This window comes from Mytilus trossulus, chromosome 1, assembly GCF_036588685.1.
Source record: "Mytilus trossulus isolate FHL-02 chromosome 1, PNRI_Mtr1.1.1.hap1, whole genome shotgun sequence".
In the NCBI taxonomy this organism is placed as follows: Eukaryota; Metazoa; Mollusca; class Bivalvia; order Mytilida; family Mytilidae; genus Mytilus; species Mytilus trossulus.
Window position 1 is genome coordinate 92,143,962 of NC_086373.1, and position 23,068 is coordinate 92,167,029.

General features: G+C 31.0%; 1 protein-coding gene across 11 annotated transcripts in view; it reads left to right on the forward strand.

Moving 5' to 3' along the window:
• Positions 1-23,068, forward strand: part of LOC134690659 (serine-aspartate repeat-containing protein F-like) — an 89,438-nt gene that overhangs the window by 61,349 nt on the left and 5,021 nt on the right. For all 11 annotated transcript variants that reach the window (XM_063550675.1, XM_063550693.1, XM_063550659.1 and 8 more), the window contains 4 exons: positions 6,391-6,475; positions 7,300-7,371; positions 20,783-20,912; positions 21,312-21,864. In XM_063550675.1, coding sequence (XP_063406745.1) covers positions 6,391-6,475; positions 7,300-7,371; positions 20,783-20,912; positions 21,312-21,864 — 840 coding nt within the window. The remainder of the gene's footprint in view (positions 1-6,390; positions 6,476-7,299; positions 7,372-20,782; positions 20,913-21,311; positions 21,865-23,068) is intronic.

Genomic DNA, 23,068 nt, shown 5'->3' on the forward strand with positions numbered 1-23,068 from the left:
CAATAATGTTTAGCAAAGTAAGATTTACAAATAAGACAACATGACCAAAATGGTCAATTGACCCCCTAAGGAGTTATTGTCCTTTATAGTCAATTTTAAACAATTTTCATAAAATTTGTAAATTTTTACTACTGGTAACATTTTTTCACAGAAACTACTGGGCCAAGTTCATTATAGATAGTGATAATTGTAAGCAGCAAAAATGTTCAGTAAAGTAAGATGTACAAATGTACAAACACATCACCATCACCAAAACACAATTTTGTCATGAATCCATCTGCTTCCTTTGTTTAATATTCACATAGACCAAGGTGAGCGACACAGGCTCTTTAGAGCCTCTAGTTTTTATTTTAGAGAAAAATAAAAATTGCTCTAGTAGTCTATTGTAAAATTGGGAGGGGTCCATTAAATCAAAATAGCTCCAATACAATGGATTTGATCATAGACATTTACAGAAACCTAACAGATACTGTGGATTCATTATTATTCGTTGGATACCAATTTTCGTGGATTTCGTGAGCACAGTCAAACCACGAAATTAAATATTCAACGAATGATAATTTTTCTATATGTTTGTATGCAGACTTTAGCAAAACCACGAAATTAAATATCCACGAATATGAAAGTTTTTCTTAATCCACGAAAATTGGTACCCACGAAAATAAATGAATCCACAGTACTCAGCCTTTGCTTCAGGAATTTAACATTTATTCTATCAATTCATAGATATGATTAGTCTGTAGTCAAAACAAATAAACTATGACATATTCAACAAGAAATATTATATTAAATTCATGTTTCCTTAAAAAAAAATTAACAGCCTTCACAATTATTAATATGATATGGACTTTTACAGACAATTTCCAACATTTTCCAACTCTTTATTAGATTTTTTTTATGTGATATTTTGAAAAATTGAATTCTTTTTAAATATAATTTGATAAAAAAAAAATCATTTATGAAACAGCCAGTTATTGGGAAATATTATAGTCTATCATACAAGTTTTAATATGTTTCTGTCTGTCACAATTTATCTTGATATTTAGTCAAATATAAATGTTATATGCTAAATTTGTTTTTAAATTATTTTATAAGAAGAGATATATCATAAAATATAAGTGATTGTCTGTAAAGGGAACAGACACAGTTATACGTTGTTATTTCATAGATTGGGCTTTATGCAATCCTCACCTTCAGCTTTCGAAACAGCAACCTAAATGATTAGATATAGTATGAAGTTTGGTGCTAAAAAAAATAATTTTACATAACAACATCGGGAAGTACCTGTACCAAGTAAGGAATATGACAGATGTTTCCCTTCGTTCGATGTGTTTGAGCTTTTCATTTTGCCATTTGATCAAGGACTTTCCTTTTCAAACTCTCCTTTGAGTTTCGAGTTCCTTATTTTTGCTATTTTTTAATGTCAGTTAATTTGTCAGTGTTTTAATTTTAGGCAGCTTTATATGTCAGATCACCTCGACCCCAAGATTGGGCAAATTCAGTATCTTCCCCAACAATAAATGTACAACAAATGGAAGTTTTTAACGACCTTGACTGGCTATGCAGCCCTTGCACGGTCTGCAGCCAATAAATGTATGTATACACAGTGTCAATGCTTAAGTATAACACTAATTTAAGCATCTGCCACCAATTTTGGAATTGTAATTTGCACATTATTAAAAAAAAGTGTAGCAGAAACCCCAACCTTTAAATTACATACACTTGCATATATAGTTCCAAAGTAAATAGATTTCTATGAATTATTACTTTTTTTTATTATTTAAATCTAAATGCAAACATTATTGAACAGAGGATATGGAAATATAATAATATTTTAGAAATAGCGCTTGCTTTCAAATATACAAAGAAGTTTTTTAAATGTTATGTTTGCCAAAAATGTGCTTTTTTTAACGGTTTTCCTCTAGCTGTATATTGATAGTAGGAATAGAGTATGACTATTACATATGGTTTTTGTTCATACCCATTACTCTCTATATGTACTGATAAGCTGATTCAATGTTATTTATAACATTTCTCTAAATACATTTTAGGATTTCCCTATTTAGTCGTCTCCTCAAATATAATTAATTGAGTGTATATCTCCAAAAAAGCAATCGAAAAATATTTGAATACATTTCCTCCCAAGTTTTTCACTTGTTTTTCATTTAGAAATCAAAGTAACTACAATGTCATGAACTTTTTTTTACACTTTTTACACATGATTTTAATTTAGAGGTAAAGTTGATGATTTTCAATCAAACCGCAAGTGTTAAAACATGTTAGTACATGTAAACGGTACACAACTTTAATGAAAATCTCTTGTTTTTTTATGTGTTATTAATAGTAAAGTATCAGTGTCAATGATAACTATTATGTTTATTAATGTCCAAGTTTTCTTAAGCATCAATCATTGGGGATAATTTGGTGAAAAAATTTATTATGATAAATCATTATATTGTAATATAGAATATTGTTGAGTTCAAGGTAAAAAATAAGCATTTAATTGTAATTTTGTTACTAAAACACTTACTTTAAATGATCGAACTAGATTTCTCATGCAGTTGACGACCCATTGGTGGCCTTGGGAAGTTTTGGATTGTTCTCTTTTACAGTTCCCTGTTTCCATCCTCTTGTCTAGTTAAATATTTTACACACAATTTGAAGATGGTAAACAACCCATCCACCATCCTCCTGTCTGTCTATCCTGTCATTTAAAAATGTCTCACAAGAACTGAAGCTTTGAAAAGTATATACTATGATTGACAGCAAACTTAAAATATTTAGATTTTCACATCAGCAGTTAAAGAGTTGTTAGACTTTCTTAGATTCACCTTCTTTTGGTTCCTGTTTTGTTCAAACATATTTATTTATAGTGGATTGGGAAACAAGTTTTGCAACTTATAATTAATCCCTTTCCTCTTTACGGGTGTGAGTGCTGCCTTGTAGTGGCATTAGCCTGCTCATTTTCGAAATCTACTAGGGTGTCTTTAATTTGCATGAGATATGGCTCTCTCTTAACATGGGTCAGTCATTTATCGTCCCCTTCTGACGGACTAATATGGTTTCCTCAAGACCATACTCGCAAATGGTGTCAAGGGAGAGCCAAAAATTTAGTCAATGAAATTTTCATCATAGGACGGGAATTGAACCAGGAACCTTTTTGTTAGTAGTCTGATGCCCTTACCACTACACCACGGCTCTTTGGTTCCTGGTTAATATATGTCTCATTGGAACAGCATATCTTATGTTCATTGGTTTAGTTTAAGTTTTTGGGATTAGGTTGATTTTCAGAATCTTTTGAGGCGAAGGTCAGCTAGCTTTTGTGTTTTGAATGTAAAATATACCTAACAGAAAAACAAAGGATATGGGGCAGCTGATATGGGTTATCTTTACATAACACAAAATCTATACATGCACAGTACAGCAGAATAAACACACAAAAATAAAGGAACAGTGCTGTTATTGCTATTTTTCATCTTTAAGTCACAGTGTGGCCTTCAACAAGGAGCAAAAACAAAGACCCCCTCTCTTGGATGAAAGCTGAAATTAAGTTTCTGTTATATCTGCAGTATTAAAGAACTTGATATTAAATTTGAATACTAACACTTTTAGAATTTGATAGTGCTCCCTGAAGTTTCCAGTTTTTATGGTCATTAATATTTTAATAATACCATTGAATTTAATACATGTGTTATTACCTATCTAACAATGTTACTATTTTATACAGCACATTCTCCTGTGAATTTTCTACTTCACAGAAAATTAAATTTTATAGAAAATGTTCTGCTCTTCAATGTGCTTGATGTTTGAATTTTGTCATATTATCTCAAGGGAAAATACTGAATGATGAATGTATAGATTTGATGTAATATCTAACATACTATGGTTCTTTCAGACCAACAATACCAAATAGGAACATGAATAACTATAAGTTTACTTATTTCACCATTTATAACTCTTTCGTTTTAAAAATTTGAAACCATGACATTGCAAATGTGGAACAAATAAAAAAAACAGACCAAATGTAAGTGAAATCTCCTTTACAAAAAGATATTTTGATTAAGTTGTGTTTGAAGCAGCATATCATGATACCATTTAATTTATTGTGTCTTGCCACAACACTGAAGAAGAAAAATGTACTGTACATTTGACCTTATTGCAGGTATTATACTTTCTTCATGTTTCTTGGGTATAATTTTTTCCTATGTTGCCAGCCCTCTCCTGGCATCTAAGGAGTATGTAACTTGTATAAAGTAGTTGTAAAAAAGGTTCCAATTGAATCTGCTTGACATGCATTTGTACTTTTGGCCAATTTACAGTTATAAGTTATAGTTACAGTTATAAGACTTCAAAATATGATAAATGACAGTTTTCAGACAGCCTTTAGGGTATTGAATTGAATTGGACAGTTATTAGGAATAAAACTTTTCATAAACATATTAAAAAATATAATGAAAGGACATGCTTTTCATAAAATATAATAATCTCCATATTGGACAGGAGGTTTGGTGATAAAAATCTGTTTACCATAATACATAAGTAGGGAAACACTCTGAATATAACCAAAACTACTGCACAGTACAACGGACTTCTTCAACCACCACATAACATTTCATTTTGAATTAAAAAAAAAATTATATGGGAGTTATGTCCCCTTAACATAATAAGTTCATACTTTTAGTATCATATATTTTAATCATGGCTTGAATGAATTTCCTAGGAAGGGATTTTATATGATACAAATAAACCTCCCAAGTGGTTATTTTACAATTATCTTTTAAATATCCCCTCCCTTGCTTTGAGTTAGCATCCTAAAAATCTTAAACTTATGTTAGAACTGCCTGTGTAAATCAAATGTAATGATTTTAGGTCAAGAGCTTATAATATTTGAATATAAGTTTTATTGTTAGCCATCTGTTTTCAAGTTTAAAATCACTAGAAAGCTTATAAAAACCTACAGGCTGTTTACAGTTTGTAAAATCAACGTATATTCAGATTTAAAAAGCCGAACGGAAATTATCTTCCAACTTCGACATATGTTTCACTGCCAATTTGCATTTTTATAAACAGTATGTGCTTACATTATACAAATATTTTGATTTATTTGACGGAAATGGCTTGAATGTATGAAAGTAGAATTGAAAGAATTTTGACTGAGAAATGTGCAATATGTAAATTATTTCTCTCAAATTGTTACCAAGGATGACAATAACTTGAAACACATGGACTCATCGATAAAACCATCATTTCACAAAGGAAAATTGGGTTGTAAATTTGTTTTTCATATTGCCGTGTTGAAAAAAATAGAATTACAAGTTTTAAATCTATAATTGAAATCAGCTGAACATTTTTAAAAGTACAATAAAGAACCATTTGTGTCCTCCAAGATTAGTTTTAAGAATGCTTAGACAGTAATTTTATATCTTTGTTATTATATGCTTAGACAGTAATTTTATATCTTTGTTATTATAAAAACCCATTTTATAAAAATCATTTTTTTCTCAAATATGAAATAAATCAGCTGGATGCTTTTGTTATCTAAACAATAAAAATCTGTAAACATGACTGTTACATTGTTTAATCTTGTAAATTAATTAACCTAGAAGGAATTATGAGTATTTTGTCCTACATTAAAAAAATGTGTCATGTAAGTATTTAAATGTCCACATGTAGTGTGAAACAGTCAATTTTAATGATAAATTTGGAGATTGGTACAGTAAGGTTGTGAGAGGCAATTTGTCTTATTCGTGGTTGTACTTGCAATATCAGTTTTTTGTTCAGAGTTATTTTTATATCAAAATCTGTTCATAATTAAAAAAAAAATCTGCTGTATATACCCCCCTCCCCCCCCCCCCCCCCCAACAAAAAAAAAAATCAAGCAGACAAACAAACAAAAACAATGTCTCAAGTGGTAAAACAGGACCCCAATTCCACAGTGTCGGTATTAATTAAAAGTAATGACATTTTATTTTATTTTTTTGAACTGTAAACCAACTAATTTTCATGACTTTTCTGAGAAGAACACAAATAATTGTGTATACATAAAACTTGGATCTTTCCTGAAGTAAATTTAAATATTGCAGTTCAATGGGCAAGAAAGGGCTAGACGTGACATAAAGTTTCCACCAAAAAAAACTTGGTTTAGGGTTATATTGTTTATGTCAAAATCGCACAAATAACAAGAGGTTGGCTTCTTTTAGAATAAAAAATACCACCAAAAGCCATTTCAAATTGATAGTGGAAGAACTATGACAAGATACAAAAGTTTTCAGTTCATACTTCTTGTTTTAAAACTGCATGTATTCAATCTATTTTCTTAGAATTGGTTTGCATTGACTGATTTTAAAATTCTTGAGCCACAATTTTAAATATATTTTTTTTATATTACAGGAATTGCCACTAGAAGTGCTTAAAAAAAGATGTTTAGAACACCTTGAAATAATGTCCAAAAAGAGAATCCGTGGAATTCTAGCAGGTAATCTATAAATGTTTAAACATTGTTTTACATGGTTGTTATGCCCCACAACAACAGTAGAGGGGCATTATGTTTTCTGGTCTCTGCTTCTGTTACATATCATGTTAAAGTTTCTGTTTAAGGTTAATAGTTTGTTGCTTTATCAACTTGTAATTTAGTACACATGTTTATTATGAAGTGATATAATTAACAAATATGCCAAATAAGGGCTTTGACAATATTTCATGATTGAATGAATATGAAAATGAAACAATGCAAGAAAAGCAAAAAGGTTGGCCTTCATCATGGTATTTCAGTCAAATGGAGGAGGTTCAGTTTACTGTATATTTTTTTTATGCCCCATTTATGGGCATTATGTTTTCTGGTCTGTGCATCTGTTTGTTCGTCTGTTTGTCCCGCTTCAGGTTTTTGGTCAAGGTAGATTTTGATGAAGTTGAAGTCAAATCCACTTGAAACTTAGTACACATGTTCCCTATGATATGGTCTTTAATTTAATGCCAAATTAGAGTTTTTACCCCAATTTCATGGTCCACTGAACATAGAAAATTATAGTGTGTGTGGGGCATCCCTGCACTTGGGACACATTCTTGTTTTCCCAACAACCCTTGAAAAAGTAATATAATTATCTTTGCCTGATGAAATTATCCCAGAAGATACTGAATAAAAATCATGTATCAAATAAAGAGACCTTATATGACATGCCACAAGGTTCTGGTCAATGCTGTATTCAGCTATTCAAGTAGACAAGAAAAATATTGATATGTTTTAGTTAAATGTGTTAATTTACAGATTATTTTTATATAGAAAGTGAATGTTTATTACAGGTGATGATCCAGGAACTATTTCCTCCTCAGGAACAGAGGAAGACTCCTCTGGTGAGGAACAGGAGGAGGAAGGTAATAGATAAAGGATAGATTAAATACTGAAGTATCAATGGCTTGGCTTGTTTACCAGGTCATAGACTATCTGTCAGAGTCATATCGGTGGAAACAGACTTAGCTACCCTTTTGTAGTCTGGCAAAAATGTCGGAATAGCACAAATGTATTTGTCGTCTCACAGTTAGTCTATAGCTCATATAAAAAGAAGGTGTGGTAGGATTTCCAATGAAACAACTCTCCACCAGAGACCACATGATATAGAAGTTAACAGAAGGTCACTGTATGGCCTTCAACAACTCTCCACCAGAGACCACATGATATAGAAGTTAACAGAAGGTCACTGTATGGCCTTCAACAACTCTCCACCAGAGACCACATGATATAGAAGTTAACAGAAGGTCATTGTATGGCCTTCAACAACTTCAGTTGTCTTTATGCAGTGATTCCATGGGCTTTGGTATTACATAAAAAAAAGAATATATATTATGTTTTTTCCAAGGTGACACTGTTTCAATGACAAAGTTTTACAAAAAAATATGATAAAAGGATATCTTGAGCACATCACATTGTCCTCAAGGATAAACAAGTGGTACTACAATTTGGCAAGCTTTAAATTGCTTTCAGTCAGACAATGAAATTACCAACTGTACAAGTTAAGAAGAGTTAATTAACAAGAGATATCAGAAGATCAGAGTGAGTGACAGAAACTCCATACTTTGAAATTTTTTTGATACATGTATACAGAAATATATGGTGATATTAAATTTCACTGAAACTGGTTAAAATTGAAAGTTGCAGAGAAATTTAATTCAGATCATCCTCAAATGTTTGCTTGTAGACACTAGATGCTTTTGATAATACACATCTCTGTTCTTCAATGTAAAGATGTAACATAGTTGATATCTAGCAAAGCGTTCTGTCTAAATCTATACATGAATGTTCTTCAATGTAAAGATGTAACATAATTGATATCTAGCAAAGAGTTCTGCCTAAATCTGTATAAGGGACAATCTTAAACTTTAGCAAGGTTTTAGCTTTTGCTTCTTGTTGAAAGCCTGACTGTGACTTTCAGATGAAGAGCAGCAATAAGAGTGCTGTTTATTTACTTTATGTCTGCTCAAGTGTGTTTAGTGATCAAACATAATAATCATTGTACGTGATTTTAAAACTTAATATTGCAAGTAAATTTAGATGAACAGTTTTGATTACTTTGTGAAAAATACCCCATAGATAATCTGTTAAACCAAAAAAAGTTATTTATTTTGAGGAAATTTTCACTTTTGAACAAATCTGAATGAAATGAAAAGTATTAGAATTTCTGAAGTTACATATACATATTTGTAGATTAAAAGTATCTATATGGATTTTGTCCATTTTTCCTTGGATAAAGATTAATTGCTGTCAGACTACTATTTGACCGTTATTGTCCATATTAGGTAGTTTCTACTAGATCTTATGTAAACCTCTTATTCCTAACCCCCTCTGGGCCTATGGTCATAAAATTGGTCAATAATTTGTCAAGTCCTATTTCTTCGTTCCTTTTGATGATTACAAAACGGAGATCTCAATTAGTATTTTATTGGTTCCACGATCAAAAATGAAGAATTACATTTATTTTATTTGTTGAAATTATTGGAGAGGATGACATTTAATATTGGTTTGGTAATGTCCAGCAAGAATGGAACATGAAAGGCAAAATACATATTTTATTGTTTTTATGATGAATTACAAAAGGATAGACGTTTTTTTGTTGAATATTTATAATAATAATAAGATATATATTTTATTTACATATTTTGTGAAATGAGATCATCACCTGGTCATCTGAATAAAATGTTTATTAAACGAGGTTTTTTAGACCATTATAATCGGACATTTTGTCTTTATCATTTGTCACTCTTGATTGCCAAGGTCATTTATGTAAATTCATGTACTCCAATTTGGAAGAATTTGAACTGAATTTTATATGAAATATAAAAAAAATGAAATGTAAACTACTTATCACAAATGTTGAAAATTTTCATTTTTCATCTTTGACCTTAAAGCATATTTTGAACAATCAAAGAAAGATGTGTGTTGGAACTTTACTTTTGTAATACTACTGACAGCTTTTAGTTCCATCTTCTTGTTTTATACTCCTTATATGACTGACTTTGTTGACAAATAGATTGCCGGTAATCATATCTAATTTAAAAAAAGACAGACAATATATATAAAAATTAATATCATATAATATGATGCCTATATTAATTTATTTATTAAATTTCATATGCCTGTAAAACTCAAGTTACTTGAGAACGAGATATTTTATGTATTTTCTGAATATAAATATATAATAATATATATCTAGAATATTGGGTTTTGTCATTTAATTTAAACAATCTATTAAATAAAATGAGTTTCCATGGTAATTTTGCCAGGTGCAACGTTAGTTGAATGAGAAATATGAAAAAGTGATATTGAGCTGTAATTGCCTTTTTCTCCATGTAAGTAACAATAAACCCCAATGTGATAATATAGCAGCTTAAATTTTGTGCATTAAGGCTGATTAAGGGTTCATTAGAAATGGATTTTTCAGGAAATATAATTGAATGTTTGTTCCATTGTTCAGTATTTTTCGATTAAATATAATGAAATAGAGTCCATTTGTATTGTAATATGTATTTACAAGTTTCTTAATTAACAACATGTTGACTATTATTTTGAAAGTAATTACAGTGTTCCGTCATCCATTATAGGCTTAGCATTAATCAAAATTGATTATAATTTGGCACCAGTGTCCATTGTAGTAGGAATTTTACACTGGTCATCCAATATTGATTTTCAAATTGAAGCTGATGAAAACAATTGAAATTTATTAGTTTCTGTAGAAGCAAGACATTATTAAAGCTGAAAGTTGAATAATGACCAGAGGGAGTATCTTCAAATGTTGCCATATAATAGTATTGATATTTGTTATGTGCTGCTTTTCTTGTATAAGTAGCCTTCAATTCACAATTTAAAAAAAAAATCAACATTGAAGATATTTGTGGTGTTTATTTGTTGTATCAAGATTTTTAATTACAATATTTTTTTAGTTCTTTGAACCTATTTTGAAATGACTAAGCACATACTGTGTGAAGTACACTTGTGAAAAGTGTTGTGTTTCATTATATAGGGATTTCATAAACTATAAAGGAGTAGGTCCGGTAAGACCCTTTTTTGGCCCCAGAATTTGGCAGTTTTATAAAATCGTTAAAATGTAAAGTTTTAGTTATTTATTGGATAGTAAAATGGTGCTGCTACATAAATATGGGCTGTTTTTGACAATATAATGCACATATATTGGGTACTAGCACCATAAAGTCATACTAAATTACTAAAATCTTAACAATTCCAGCATTTTACTTAAATTTTAGACAGTTTCCGTGTAAAACGAAAGTGGCCGCATTCGTGTTCATCCAAAATATTGAAATGGAAGTTGTATTTGATGATAATACATAACATATATGAAGGTTGAGGATGAACACGGATGCGGCCACTTTCGTTTTTGACAAAAACCATCTGAAAAGTTACATTTTTTCGCATATTTGGTAGATTTTTCATATTTGAGCTTGAATCGGACCATTTTTTATGACGAAATAAGTTAAAAAGTTTCACATAAATTAATCGAAACATATAAAATAGACACTTAAGTGTTTAAAAAGTGGTCAAAATCTTTCTTCAGATGAAACTGAAATTTGAGGCCAAAATCGGTCCTTACCGGACCTACTCCTTTAAAAAATCAATAAACATTCATCTATATATCCTATAGTTTTATTTCACCCTTTTTATATGCAAAGTTTTTTTTTTAAATATCTATAGAATTATCGTGTATACTGTTCATTATAATTACCAAGAATGGTCAATTTCAGTTTTGAAAAAAGTATGTGTTTGACAAATTGCCGTCTTTATATTACACTTTTAATTTTGCTCATCAAAAGAATCAAACAATAGAACTGCAGTTACATAAATTACATGTACAATGGCACAGTCAACTATGATGGCTATCATTGATGGAAGGGAAGTAACTCTAGCATACAAAGAAATAAATCTTTAAATCAACAAATAAGTTCAATTAAGAAGACAATTTGTTTCTTTTTCCTGATTTAAGAGTTTGATGAAAGTTGTCTGATGCAGTTACTTTGATAGTTTAATGACATTATTTTAATTTCTTTAAATTGACATGTTTGATTTAGAGAAAATTGAATCTCATAAAACTGTGGAATTTGATACTAAAATTTCCTTTATTCTGTTATGACTAGAAAAGAAATGAAGAAAGATGATATTGAGTTGATTATCTAAGCACTTATTTTGCTATCAAAATGAAATGCTGAGGCTCCTAATTTAATATTTGAATTAGATTTATTTACATTTCTATTTAAAGGGGGTACTAAAACGGCTTAGGATAAATATAATATTACATGCACATCTGCTCCCCCTCCCACCACATAAGTACACAAATAATTACCACACCTCATTTTTATACCCCACTCTGGTAGTGCGGGTTAAGTGGCATTCAACTTGGCTTTCTGTATGTCCAATATATGTTTTTTTCGTAAAAAAAAATTCTCTTGTACTTCTAAAAAGAATTACTCAAGGATAGGTCAGCAGCCTGATAATGATTAGTTATATGTGTGAGTACTCTATATATTTGCAATACACCTACATGTATTTTCTGTTTGATAATACTTTAAATGTTTCAACATGTTGAATGAGCTCTAAAAATTAACTATGTATATGGTCAGCAGCTCAACAGTGATGAATTGCTGTTTTCAAAAACTTTGAATTTCAAGTGGGGTGTATGTTCAACCCCATAATACCTGTGGTCTTGTTTTAAGATTTTCATACAATGTAACTTTGTAACAGCCTTTTTCTTGGTGATTTTCCTAAAAAAACAAAAACAGTCTAGACCATAATAAGCAAAATTGGTGTATTAGTTATCTTGCTGTTGGATTATAGAGTCAGGTGTCAGTTTCTCAAAAAAAATAATGATTAGGACTGATCATAAGTCATGAACAATTCAGTATATTTACCACAAATCTGAGTTGTAAATATAAAAAAGAAGATCTGGTATGATTGCCAATGAGACAAATATCCATAAGAGACCAAAATGACACAGACATTAAGTTTTTTTGATAAAACTGACCCCAGATTTGTATGGAAATCTAACTTCATTTATACATATAGTATACATGTAATACTTTTCACTTTGATAAAACAGATTGTCTATAGTTGAAGACTCTATGTTGACTTCTAAATGATTTTTATGCCCCACCTACGATAATAGAGGGGCATTATGTTTTCTGGTCTGTGCGTCTGTTTGTGCGTCTGTCCGTCCGTCAGTTTGTTCGTTCGTCGTACTGTTCGTCCATCTGTCCCGCTTCAGGTTAAAGTTTATGGTCAAGATAGTTTTTGATGAAGCTGAAGTCCAATCAACTTGAAACTTAGTACACATGTTCCTTTTGATATGATCTTTCTAATTTTAAAGCCAAATTAGACTTTTGACCCCAATTTCACGGTCCACTGAACATAGAAAATGAAAGTGTGAGTTTCAGGTTAAAGTTTTTGGTCAAGGTAGTTTTTGATGATGTTAAAGTCCAATCAACTTGAAACTTAATATTAAAGTCCAATCAACTTGAAACTTAATACACATGTTCCCTATGGTATGATCTTTCTAATTTTAATGCCACATTAGATTTTTTACCCAATTTCATGGTCCATTGAACATGGAAAATTATAGTGCGAGTGAGGCATCCGTGTGCTTTGGACACATTCTTGTTGAATTCGTCCCGGATGACATTATGAGCTATTATCTACGCTTAGCAATCAGGTTCCTTAAACCTTTTCAAAGAGTCTCAAAGAGAGAACTTATAGAAATACTAGTAATATGAAAGCTCTTCTCTTTGTCCATAATTATCTTGTTATTACAACATAGAGGTTACTCCTGCATTCAGTCACCATCCTGCCATAGATGTATAAACTTAGGTAGATCTGTATTTGACTTTGAGATCAGAGATTTAAAGCCAAATTGTCAAAATAAGAGAGGTTGAATCTAATATGATGCTGCATCATGATCAGAGACAAAAGACATGAGATTAGTTTTGTAGGTATCATACACCTTAACTTTATGATTCCTAACTTGATAAATTATTTGTCTTTGGATAGTGTTTTTACCCGCACATTTTATTTGTCCTTTTTGTAAAGGTCAGAGTCATCTAATAGCATTATTCAAAATGGTTATTCAATATTTTTGGATTGTTTGGACATCTGCCTCTTTTTGATGTCTTTTTGTCATTTGTACTTTGGACCTTTGCAGTAAAACATAAAACAAAACAAACAAAATTTGACACATACATGCACTGACATATTGCTATCTATGACAAAACATTTGCTGAAACTGTCAGACTTTTGGACCATATATGTTGAGTGACATATTAATTATTAGTCTAGTTCAGTAAAGTAGTCATTAAAAACTGCTGAAATATTCAGAAAAAACACTATTTTTTTACAAATTAAATCTACATTATAAAGCTTCTTTTATGTGTTAGTACTACAAAAAACCTTTTTAAAATTGAATTATGTAGAGAACCATGGCAATTATGGAAAAATGATTTGACATTTGATTTTAAAAAAGGTATTAAAAAGTGATATACAATCTGGGATTCTTCAGACATAGGATATAAAATAGACTGAAAACCACAAAACCCATCAAAACACCCATGTAAATTTAATATTATTTATAGAGAACATTTCACATTTACAATCCTTAATGTTGTTTTATAATTGGAGAAAAAGAAATGAAGACATATAATTGATTTTTTAATATTTCATACTATTTTTTTGGTGTGAAGATAGTCGCTGATACGTATTTAGACACAGACAAAAAAAAAGAAATATTTTCACTGAAGCCTTAGGTGTCAAATTTTTTTATGTTAAAGATACCTTTGGGAATTGGGGGAGTATTTAGGGAAATTGTTTTAAGTAAAAAACATGAAAAACTCATTTGGTAAAGTGTTTTTGAGGAAATTAAAAAGTTTTTTTTAAGTCTAGTTTATTTAGTGTAACATTACTTTTTTCTTGGGTACAGAATTTTGATCGTTTTAGAAAGGTTTCGTTTATCAAAATCATGAATTTAAATAGTCTTGTTATAAAATAATTCACATAATATTTTTTATCTGATAATCTTGTTTGTTCATATTTTTAGCTCACCTGGCCCAAAGGGCCAAGTGAGCTTTTCTCATCACTTTGCGTCCGGCATCCGGCGTCGTCGTCCGTCGTCGTCGTCCGGCGTTAACTTTTACAAAAATCTTCTCCTCTGAAACTACTGGGCCAAATTGAACCAAACTTGGCCACAATCATCATTGGGGTATTTAGTTTAAAAATTGTGTCCGGTGACCCGGTCAACCAACCAAGATGGCCGCCATGGCTAAAAATAGAACATAGGGGTAAAGTGCAGTTTTTGGCTTATAACTCAAAAACCAAAGTATTTAGAGCAATTCTGACATGGGGGTAAAATTGTTTATAAGGTCAAGATCTATCTGCTCTGAAAATTTCAGATGAATCGAACATCCTGTTGTTGGGTTGCTACCCCTAAATTGGTAATTTTAAGGAAATTTTGCTGTTTTTGGTTATTATCTTGAATAATATTATAGATAGAGATAAACTGTAAACAGCAATAATGTTCAGCAAAATAAGATTTACAAATAAGTCAACATGACCGAAATGGTCAAATGACCCCTTTAGGAGTTATTGCCCTTTATAGTCAATTTTTAACCATTTTTCGTAAATCTTATTAATCTTTTACAAAAATCTTCTTCTCTGAAACTACTGGGCCAAATTTAACCAAACTTGGCCACAATCCTCATTTGGGTATCTAGTTTAAAAATTGTGTCCGTTGACCCGTCAAACCAACCAAGATGGCGGCCATGGCTAAAAATAGAACATGGGGGTAAAATGCAGTTTTTGGCTTATAACTCAAAAACAAAAGCATTAAGAGCAAAACTGGCATGGGGTTAAATTGTTAATCATGTCAAGATCTATCTGCCCTGAAAATTTCAGACAAATCGATAGTCAATTTTTAACAATTTTCATAAAATTTGTAAATTTTTACTAACACTTTCAACTGAAACTACTGGGCCAATCATTATAGATGGTGATATATGTACGCAGCAAGAATGTTCAGTAAAGTTAGATCTACAAGCACATCACCAAAACACAATTTTGTCACGAATCCATCTGTGTCCTTTGTTGAATATTCACATATACCAAGGTGAGCGACACAGGCTCTTTAGAGCCTCTAGTACTTATTGTGGGGTTGTTGGCCCAAATATTTGTTAAATTAATGTTTATTTGAATCCCACTGTCAAGTTGGTGTTTATGTTGAATCACACTGAAAAGTTGATGTTTATGTTGAATTACACTGTTAAGTTGATGTTTATGTTAAATCACATTGTTAGGTTGATGTTTATGTTTAATCCCACTGTTAAGTTGATGTTTAATTAGACTTCAAAATTGATTTTTATGTTGAATCCCACGTCAAAGTTGATGTTTATGTTGAATCCCACTGCAAAGTTCAATTTAATTGATGTTTATGTTGAATCACACTGTCAAGTTGATGTGTATGTTGAATATCACTGCTAAAGTCATGTTTATGTGGGATTCCACTTCAAAGTTGATGTTTATGTTGAGTCACACTAACAAGTTGATGTTTATGTTAAATCACACTGTTAAGTTGATGTTTATGTTGAAACATGCTTTCAAGTTGATGTTTATGTTGAATATCACTACTAAATTCATATTTATGTTTAATCCCACTGCTAAGTTGATATTTATGTTGAATCACACTGTCAAATTGATGTTTATATTGAATCACACTGTCAAGTTGATGTTCATGTTGAATCACACGGTCAAGTTGTTTATTTTGAATCGCACTGCTATGTCGATGTTTATGTTGAATTCCACTTCAAAGTTGATGTCTATGTTGAATCCCACTTAAAAGTTTATGTTTATGTTGAATTCCACTGTCAAGTTTTTATTTATGTTGAATTTCACTGTCAAGTTGATGTTTATGTTGAACTCCACTTCAAAGTTGATGTTTATGTTGAATCCCACTGTTAAGTTGATGTTTATGTTGAACTCCACTTCAAAGTTGATGTTTATGTTGAATCCCTCACTTATGTTGAATTCCACTGCAAAGATGATGTTATTAATTGCCACTGTTGAGTTGATGTTTATGTTGAATCCCACACTTATGTTGATGTTTATGTTGAATCCCACACTTATGTTGATGTTTATGTTGAATTTCACTTCAAAGTTGATGTTTATGTTGAATCCCACTGTTTATTTGATGTTTTAGTTGAATCCCACTGTTTATGTATTGTTTAAGTTGAATCTTACTGTTTATTTGATGTTTAAGTTAAATCCCACTGTTTATTTGATGTTTAAGTTGAATCCCACTGTACAGTTGATGTTACCTGGTTGTCACTGTGAAGATCACTTTTACCTAGAAAGTCCCTTTTGCTTATGTTTACCCAGGATGTCACTTAACATTGATATTAACCTAGAATGGTACTGTATAGTTGATGATGTGCAAGTGATGTCACTATAGTTGATATTTTCATGGAACATTACTGTAAAGGTTTAAATGCAATGTCACTGACATGCAGCGTTTCTGGAAATCACAATCATTACTCCTGCATATGCATCCATTGTTCAACAAATGATAAATACATACACAAATTTCTAAAGGAGTAAGTTTGGTAAGGGCCTTATTTGGCCCCGATTATAAAGTGCATTGTTACAAGACAAAAAATGGTTTAAGTTGACTTTAAAGACATGTGAGAAAGTTAAATAAATCTATTTTTGTCAAAGTTTTATTCTTACATGTTGATTTTTACATCCCAAATAGGTCAAGATAAGACTAAGAGATTTTGGTGAAATTTTACAAAATCAGCTGGATTTCAATTACATTTAGGACCAGGAAACATAGAGCGCAGGCTTTGACAAACTAAATATTGAAATAAGATAGTAAAATGCCTTTACAAACATTATTTTAAAAGATCTTTGTTGTCGACATATGTGCTCTATGTTTCCTGTCCAATAATCTATGGAAATTTACCAATTTACATTAATTTTTATGCCCCACCTACGATAGTAGAGGGGCATTATGTTTTCTGGTCTGTGGCTCCGTTCTTACGTCCGTCCGTTCATTCGTTCGTCCGCAGGTTAAAGTTTTTGGTCAAGGTAGTTTTTGATGAAGCTGAAGTCCAATCAACTTGAAAGTTAGTACACTTGCTGCTTATGATATGATCTTTCTAATTTTAAAGCCAAAGAAGACTTTTGACCAAATTTCACGGTCCATTGAACATGGAAAATGATAGTGCCAGTGGGGCATCTGTGTACTTTGGACACATTCTTGTTTTGTAGAAAATCAGTATTAGTACAACTTGTGAAGTCATAATAAAACACAGGAATGTCAATTTTCAACAAAATGACTTGTTTCCTATCTAGTCACTTTATTAGCTATTCTTTATTGTTATATTAGTCAATGAATCCTAATTTTAAATTTACACTAAAAAAGGGTGCCATTTTAGGACTACTCCTTTACAGTGTTAAGTACAGCAACATCTCACCCAATAATATTAGATGTTAAGTATCAACAAGACAATTCTTATAGATCAAATTTCAACTGTTAATAGATAACCTTTTCTTAGGCTAGGTTTATCAATATGTGGACCTTTGAATGGAGTTAGTGTAAAGCATCAGTTGGAATTACTGTAAGACAATTAGTCTAATATTGGTGTTAATTTTGTAATGTATTGTTAAGTTTAATGTACAACTCAAATTTGGGTACATGCTTTTCATTTACCTAGAATTTGACTAAGGTAAATGCTTGCTGTAGTTTCAAGAAAATGTGGACCATAAATGAAGATGTAATCCCTTACTTTACCATGTGAACCATCCAAATTTGTCATTGAAATTTCTCATTATATTCTATAAAGTTCTAGTAATGGACTTTTTATAAATTGGTGAAACAGACTTTCTGAATTGTGTCATTTAGCCCATTCTTATTTCTTTCCAAAGTCATGCTGCTATGACCTAAATGTCTTTTATAAGATACATTTATATCTGAAATGTCATTTTCATGGCAAAGCTTGATGAATTATAAAATTGCACTTCTAGCATGCAGTTATATTTGAATGACAAGTTAGACATTTACATATGCTCTAACATAAGATTGAAACTTTTTAATCAAGAAACATTCCAGATTTAGCTGTATTTAATGGTGTAGAATGTTCCTAAGTCTGCTTTTATGACAGACAGGATTTTAAAGCTCTCTAAAGACTTTCACTTTAAAGAATTATCTTCAGGTGTTTTTGACAGATTTCAGTTGATTGTGGTATTTTAAATACGTTATCACTAATCCCAGCTTCAATTTGGCTTTATCTAGCAATCAAACTTTTTTCTTGGATAACCTAATATGGCAATAAGCCCAAGAAATAGCCAGTAGTGTAATTTCCTGTCGTAAAAAAATCACCATGTTATTTTTGTGAGATTTAATTATTTCACCATCTTCTTTCTGTAGTTTATTGCGTCTGGCCAGTCTATTTTATTTGTTCAACTTGACTTGGTCAAGATAAGAATTTTGTCACAATTTGAAGTTTATTTACTCCATGAGATTGATTTTTTTGTCTCTGATTTCGTTTGATTATGTACAGTTTAAGTTGACTTGAACTTTCCTGTTTCGAAATGATAAAGTCAATGAATAATACAATTATAAAATATTGATTGTCGCGACAAAGGGTCATTTCTTAGCAATCATGTTTGAAACAGACAGACTCAATTTTTGAGATAATTCTTTTTGTAAATATGATAGGAAATTCATGTGCCCAATTAAACTTACTAAGGCCGTCTTTCATGTCAACAGTTTCAAATTTAATCACTTTGAGAGAAGCAAGTTTAATTTGCTATTAAGTTTGTAGTTTATTACTAGAAAGTTCCTGTAAAAATTGATTATTTCATTTTTTAATTTAAACGTGGGATGAATCGGTTGCTGATAGCTGAATTTATGAGAAATTGGTGTTTTTAATATCAGGTTTACAGTTTTCGCAGACCCTATTAATCACGATTATTCAATCATAATTTTGTATTAAATTCCAAATTAAATAAAATGATAGAAAAGATTGATTAATTCATTATTGGAAATGTTATAAAAACACAGGCGATTAGAATTTCACAGTTTTATCTTGGTCAGTATTAATCATTATTCAAAGAAAGGAAATAAAAAAACAGACTCAGACTTTTTAATATTTTTTTTAAATAATTTATTGTTAAAAATGTGTATTAAGTTCTTTTTCTTGTCAGTATTGAGAATTTATTTGTCTATGGCTTAATTGTTTTCATCCCAACTGTCTCTTGTTAAATGGGTAAAGTATATTGAAGGGGTCTTCATTATTCCCTGTATGGCTTTAATCAAATTATTCTGTTTAGAAGATATATCAACAAGAATTTACTGTTTGTTTCATCACCTTGCTCTAACACGAAGAGATATAGTAATGACACTTGGCTGTACATTATATCAGTTAAAATATCACCAATTACATCCTATATTATATCAGTTAAAATATCACCAATTACATCCTATTGTATCAGTTAAAATATCACCAATTGCATCCTATTGTATCAGTTAAAATATCAACAATTACATCCTATTGTATCAGTTAAAATATCACCAATTACATCCTATTGTATCAGTTAAAATATCACCAATTAAATCCTATTGTATCAGTTAAAATATCACCAATTACATCCTATATTGTATCAGTTAAAATATCACCAATTACATCCTATTGTATCAGTTAAAATATCACCAATTACATCCTGGTTAATATCAGGGAACTGTACATTGTATGAGTTAAAATATCACCAATTACATCCAAGTTAACATAGGAGGACTGTACATTGTATCAGTTAAAATATCACCAATTACAATCTAGTTAATATTAGGAGACTGTACATTGTATCAGTTAAAATATCATCTGTACATTGTATCAGTTAAAATATCACCAATTACATCCTTGTTATCATTAGGGAACTGAACATTGTATCAGTTAAAACATCACCAATTACATCCTTGTTAACATTAGGGGACTGTACATTGTATCAGTGAAGATATCACCAATTTCATTCTAATCATTTGGGGACTGTACATTGTATCAATTACAATATCACCAATTACATTCTTGTTATCATTAAAGGACTAATAGTCTTAATATATCAAAAAGTTTTGGACCCCTGACTAACTTTGCTCCCCACCACTCAATTAAATAATAAGATTTATATGAATGGGTATGTGATATGACATAATCTTTCTCTACTTGTGTTTTAACTTATGAACTACACTTTCAGCTCCACAAGAAATAGAAGAAGACCTAACCTATGACCTAGGTAAAGAAAGTGGAGAAGAGAAGGGAAGTGATAGCGATGTTGACAGAGAAAGTGACGGAGAAGAAGACAAAAAGAGTGAAAGATCTGTGAGGTATATTAATTTCTTATACTAAGGTGCCCTATATAAAAATAATGAGATGTGGTATGATTGACTATGAGACAGTAAGAATGAAGTGGATGTAAGCAATAATAGGCAACCATACAGCCTTCAATAATGAGAAAACCCCATACCATATACTGCATACACTATTACTGGCTATAATTATAGGATCTGCGAAGTTTTCAAATTATAGCTCAAAGAATTTCATGGGATGAAATTAAAACAAAGCAGGTATTTCAATGTTTTACACCCCTATCATGAAGTTTGAAATGACCATAAGTTTTCAAACCTGTCTTATTAGACAGAACATTGTTTAAAACTTGTATGCACAGGTATGAATTGCTGATTTATACTTACATTTTGTCTAATATTTTTTATATTTCAATTCAGTGTAATAGGAGAAGAAGTGAATGAAGACTTGGAAGATGGTGAGACTGTTTCTGATGAAGATGAAGATTTTACTACAGAAAAATCTAAAAATGTATGTGAAGTTAGTTCAGACACAGAAGGGGAGATTACTTCTGATGAAAGTGGTGAAGATAAAGATGACACCAACAAAAAGACTGATGATCAGTTGAATATTGACAAAAAAAATAAAGGGCAAGAGAAAGCATATCAAAAGGGAGGAGAACAGGAAAATGTTGACAAAAAGGAAAGTATTCACGATAAAATGAATACAAAAGAAATAGAGAAACAAAGAGAGGATGAAGAGCTTTGCAGGGTCAGAGACAAATATCAAATACCAGTAGACAATGATGCAAATAATGACAATGATTTAAACAAGGATTTTAAGACCAAGTCGGTAGATGTTTATAGGGACACAGATCAAGACATGGAGATAGTAAATGATGCTAAAGAGGAAAGAAGTCAAAATGTACGGCAAGAAAAGGAGGAGAAATCAGTAGTAAATACAGCTGTTGAGGAAGGGGAGATAAATGAGGAGGTAAAAATAAAGTGACAGTCTGATAAGTAGAAAAGAACTTAAGAGTCTTTCCCTCAATGACTGTCACTTAAAATTGAGAATGGAAATGGTGAATGTGTCAAAGAGACAACAACCCGACCATAGAGCAGACAACAGCTGAAGGCACCAATGGGTCTTCAATGCAGTGAGAAACTCCACACCCAGAGGATTTCTTCAGCTGGCACCTAAACAAATATGTTACTAGTTCAGTGATACATGTACTAAACTCCGAATTATACACAAGAAACTAAAGTTAAAAATCATACCAGACTAACAAAGGCCAGAGGCTCCTGACTTGGGACAGGCTAAAAAATGTGGCTGGGTTAAACATGTTTTTTGAGATCTCAACCCTCCCCGTAAACCTCTAGCCAATGTTGAAAAAAAATGCACAACAATATGCATAGTAAAACTCAGTTTAAGAGAAGTCAGAGTCCAATGTCAGAATATGTAATAAAAGAAACTAGTTAATTAACTTTAAATAAAAAAGTAAAAAAATCAACAGCCAAAATTTGGGGTGGGAGGATTTGGAGTTACAAATTTGTAGGTCTGATCTCAAAGACCTATCAAGAGTTTTATTCTAGCAGTTCTTCATACCTATGTCCTCCAGGGTAGTAAATTAGTATGTTTGTAATATTTAGAAAGAGTTCCTGGTAAATAGTATTGAGAAATTCTGGGGCATTCACTATCACCACCAAGGCTTATATGCACTGATCTCAAATAATATATCAAGTTTGAAAAATATCATGGATTTCTAGTCCAATTCATATTCTTCACTACTATGTACTGAGTCAGGAACCGGTTAATTGCTAGATAGTTTGGCAATTTTGAATTATTTTTTTTTTAAAAGGTATAAAACATGGAAGTACTAAAAACTCTTGAGAGATCAGGAAGAAGAGGGGAGACAACTGAAATACTTCAAAAGATTGCTAAACAATCATTTGCGTTAAGGCAGTAACCACTTCTCTCACATCTTTTCTCCAAATAAGGTGATGTGTTGTCCATTGAAACAATGGAGTACTTTAAGTACATATTGGTCAAATACTAAGTAACTTAGTAGTTGAAGCTTGACCAATACAGACCTCTTGGAACCTCTTCTTAATAATTCTGATGAAAAATACTGTTGATGAGTCCTAATTATTTAGTTAGAGTTTATAATCCAATATTTAAAACAGGTCAATAGTTTCAA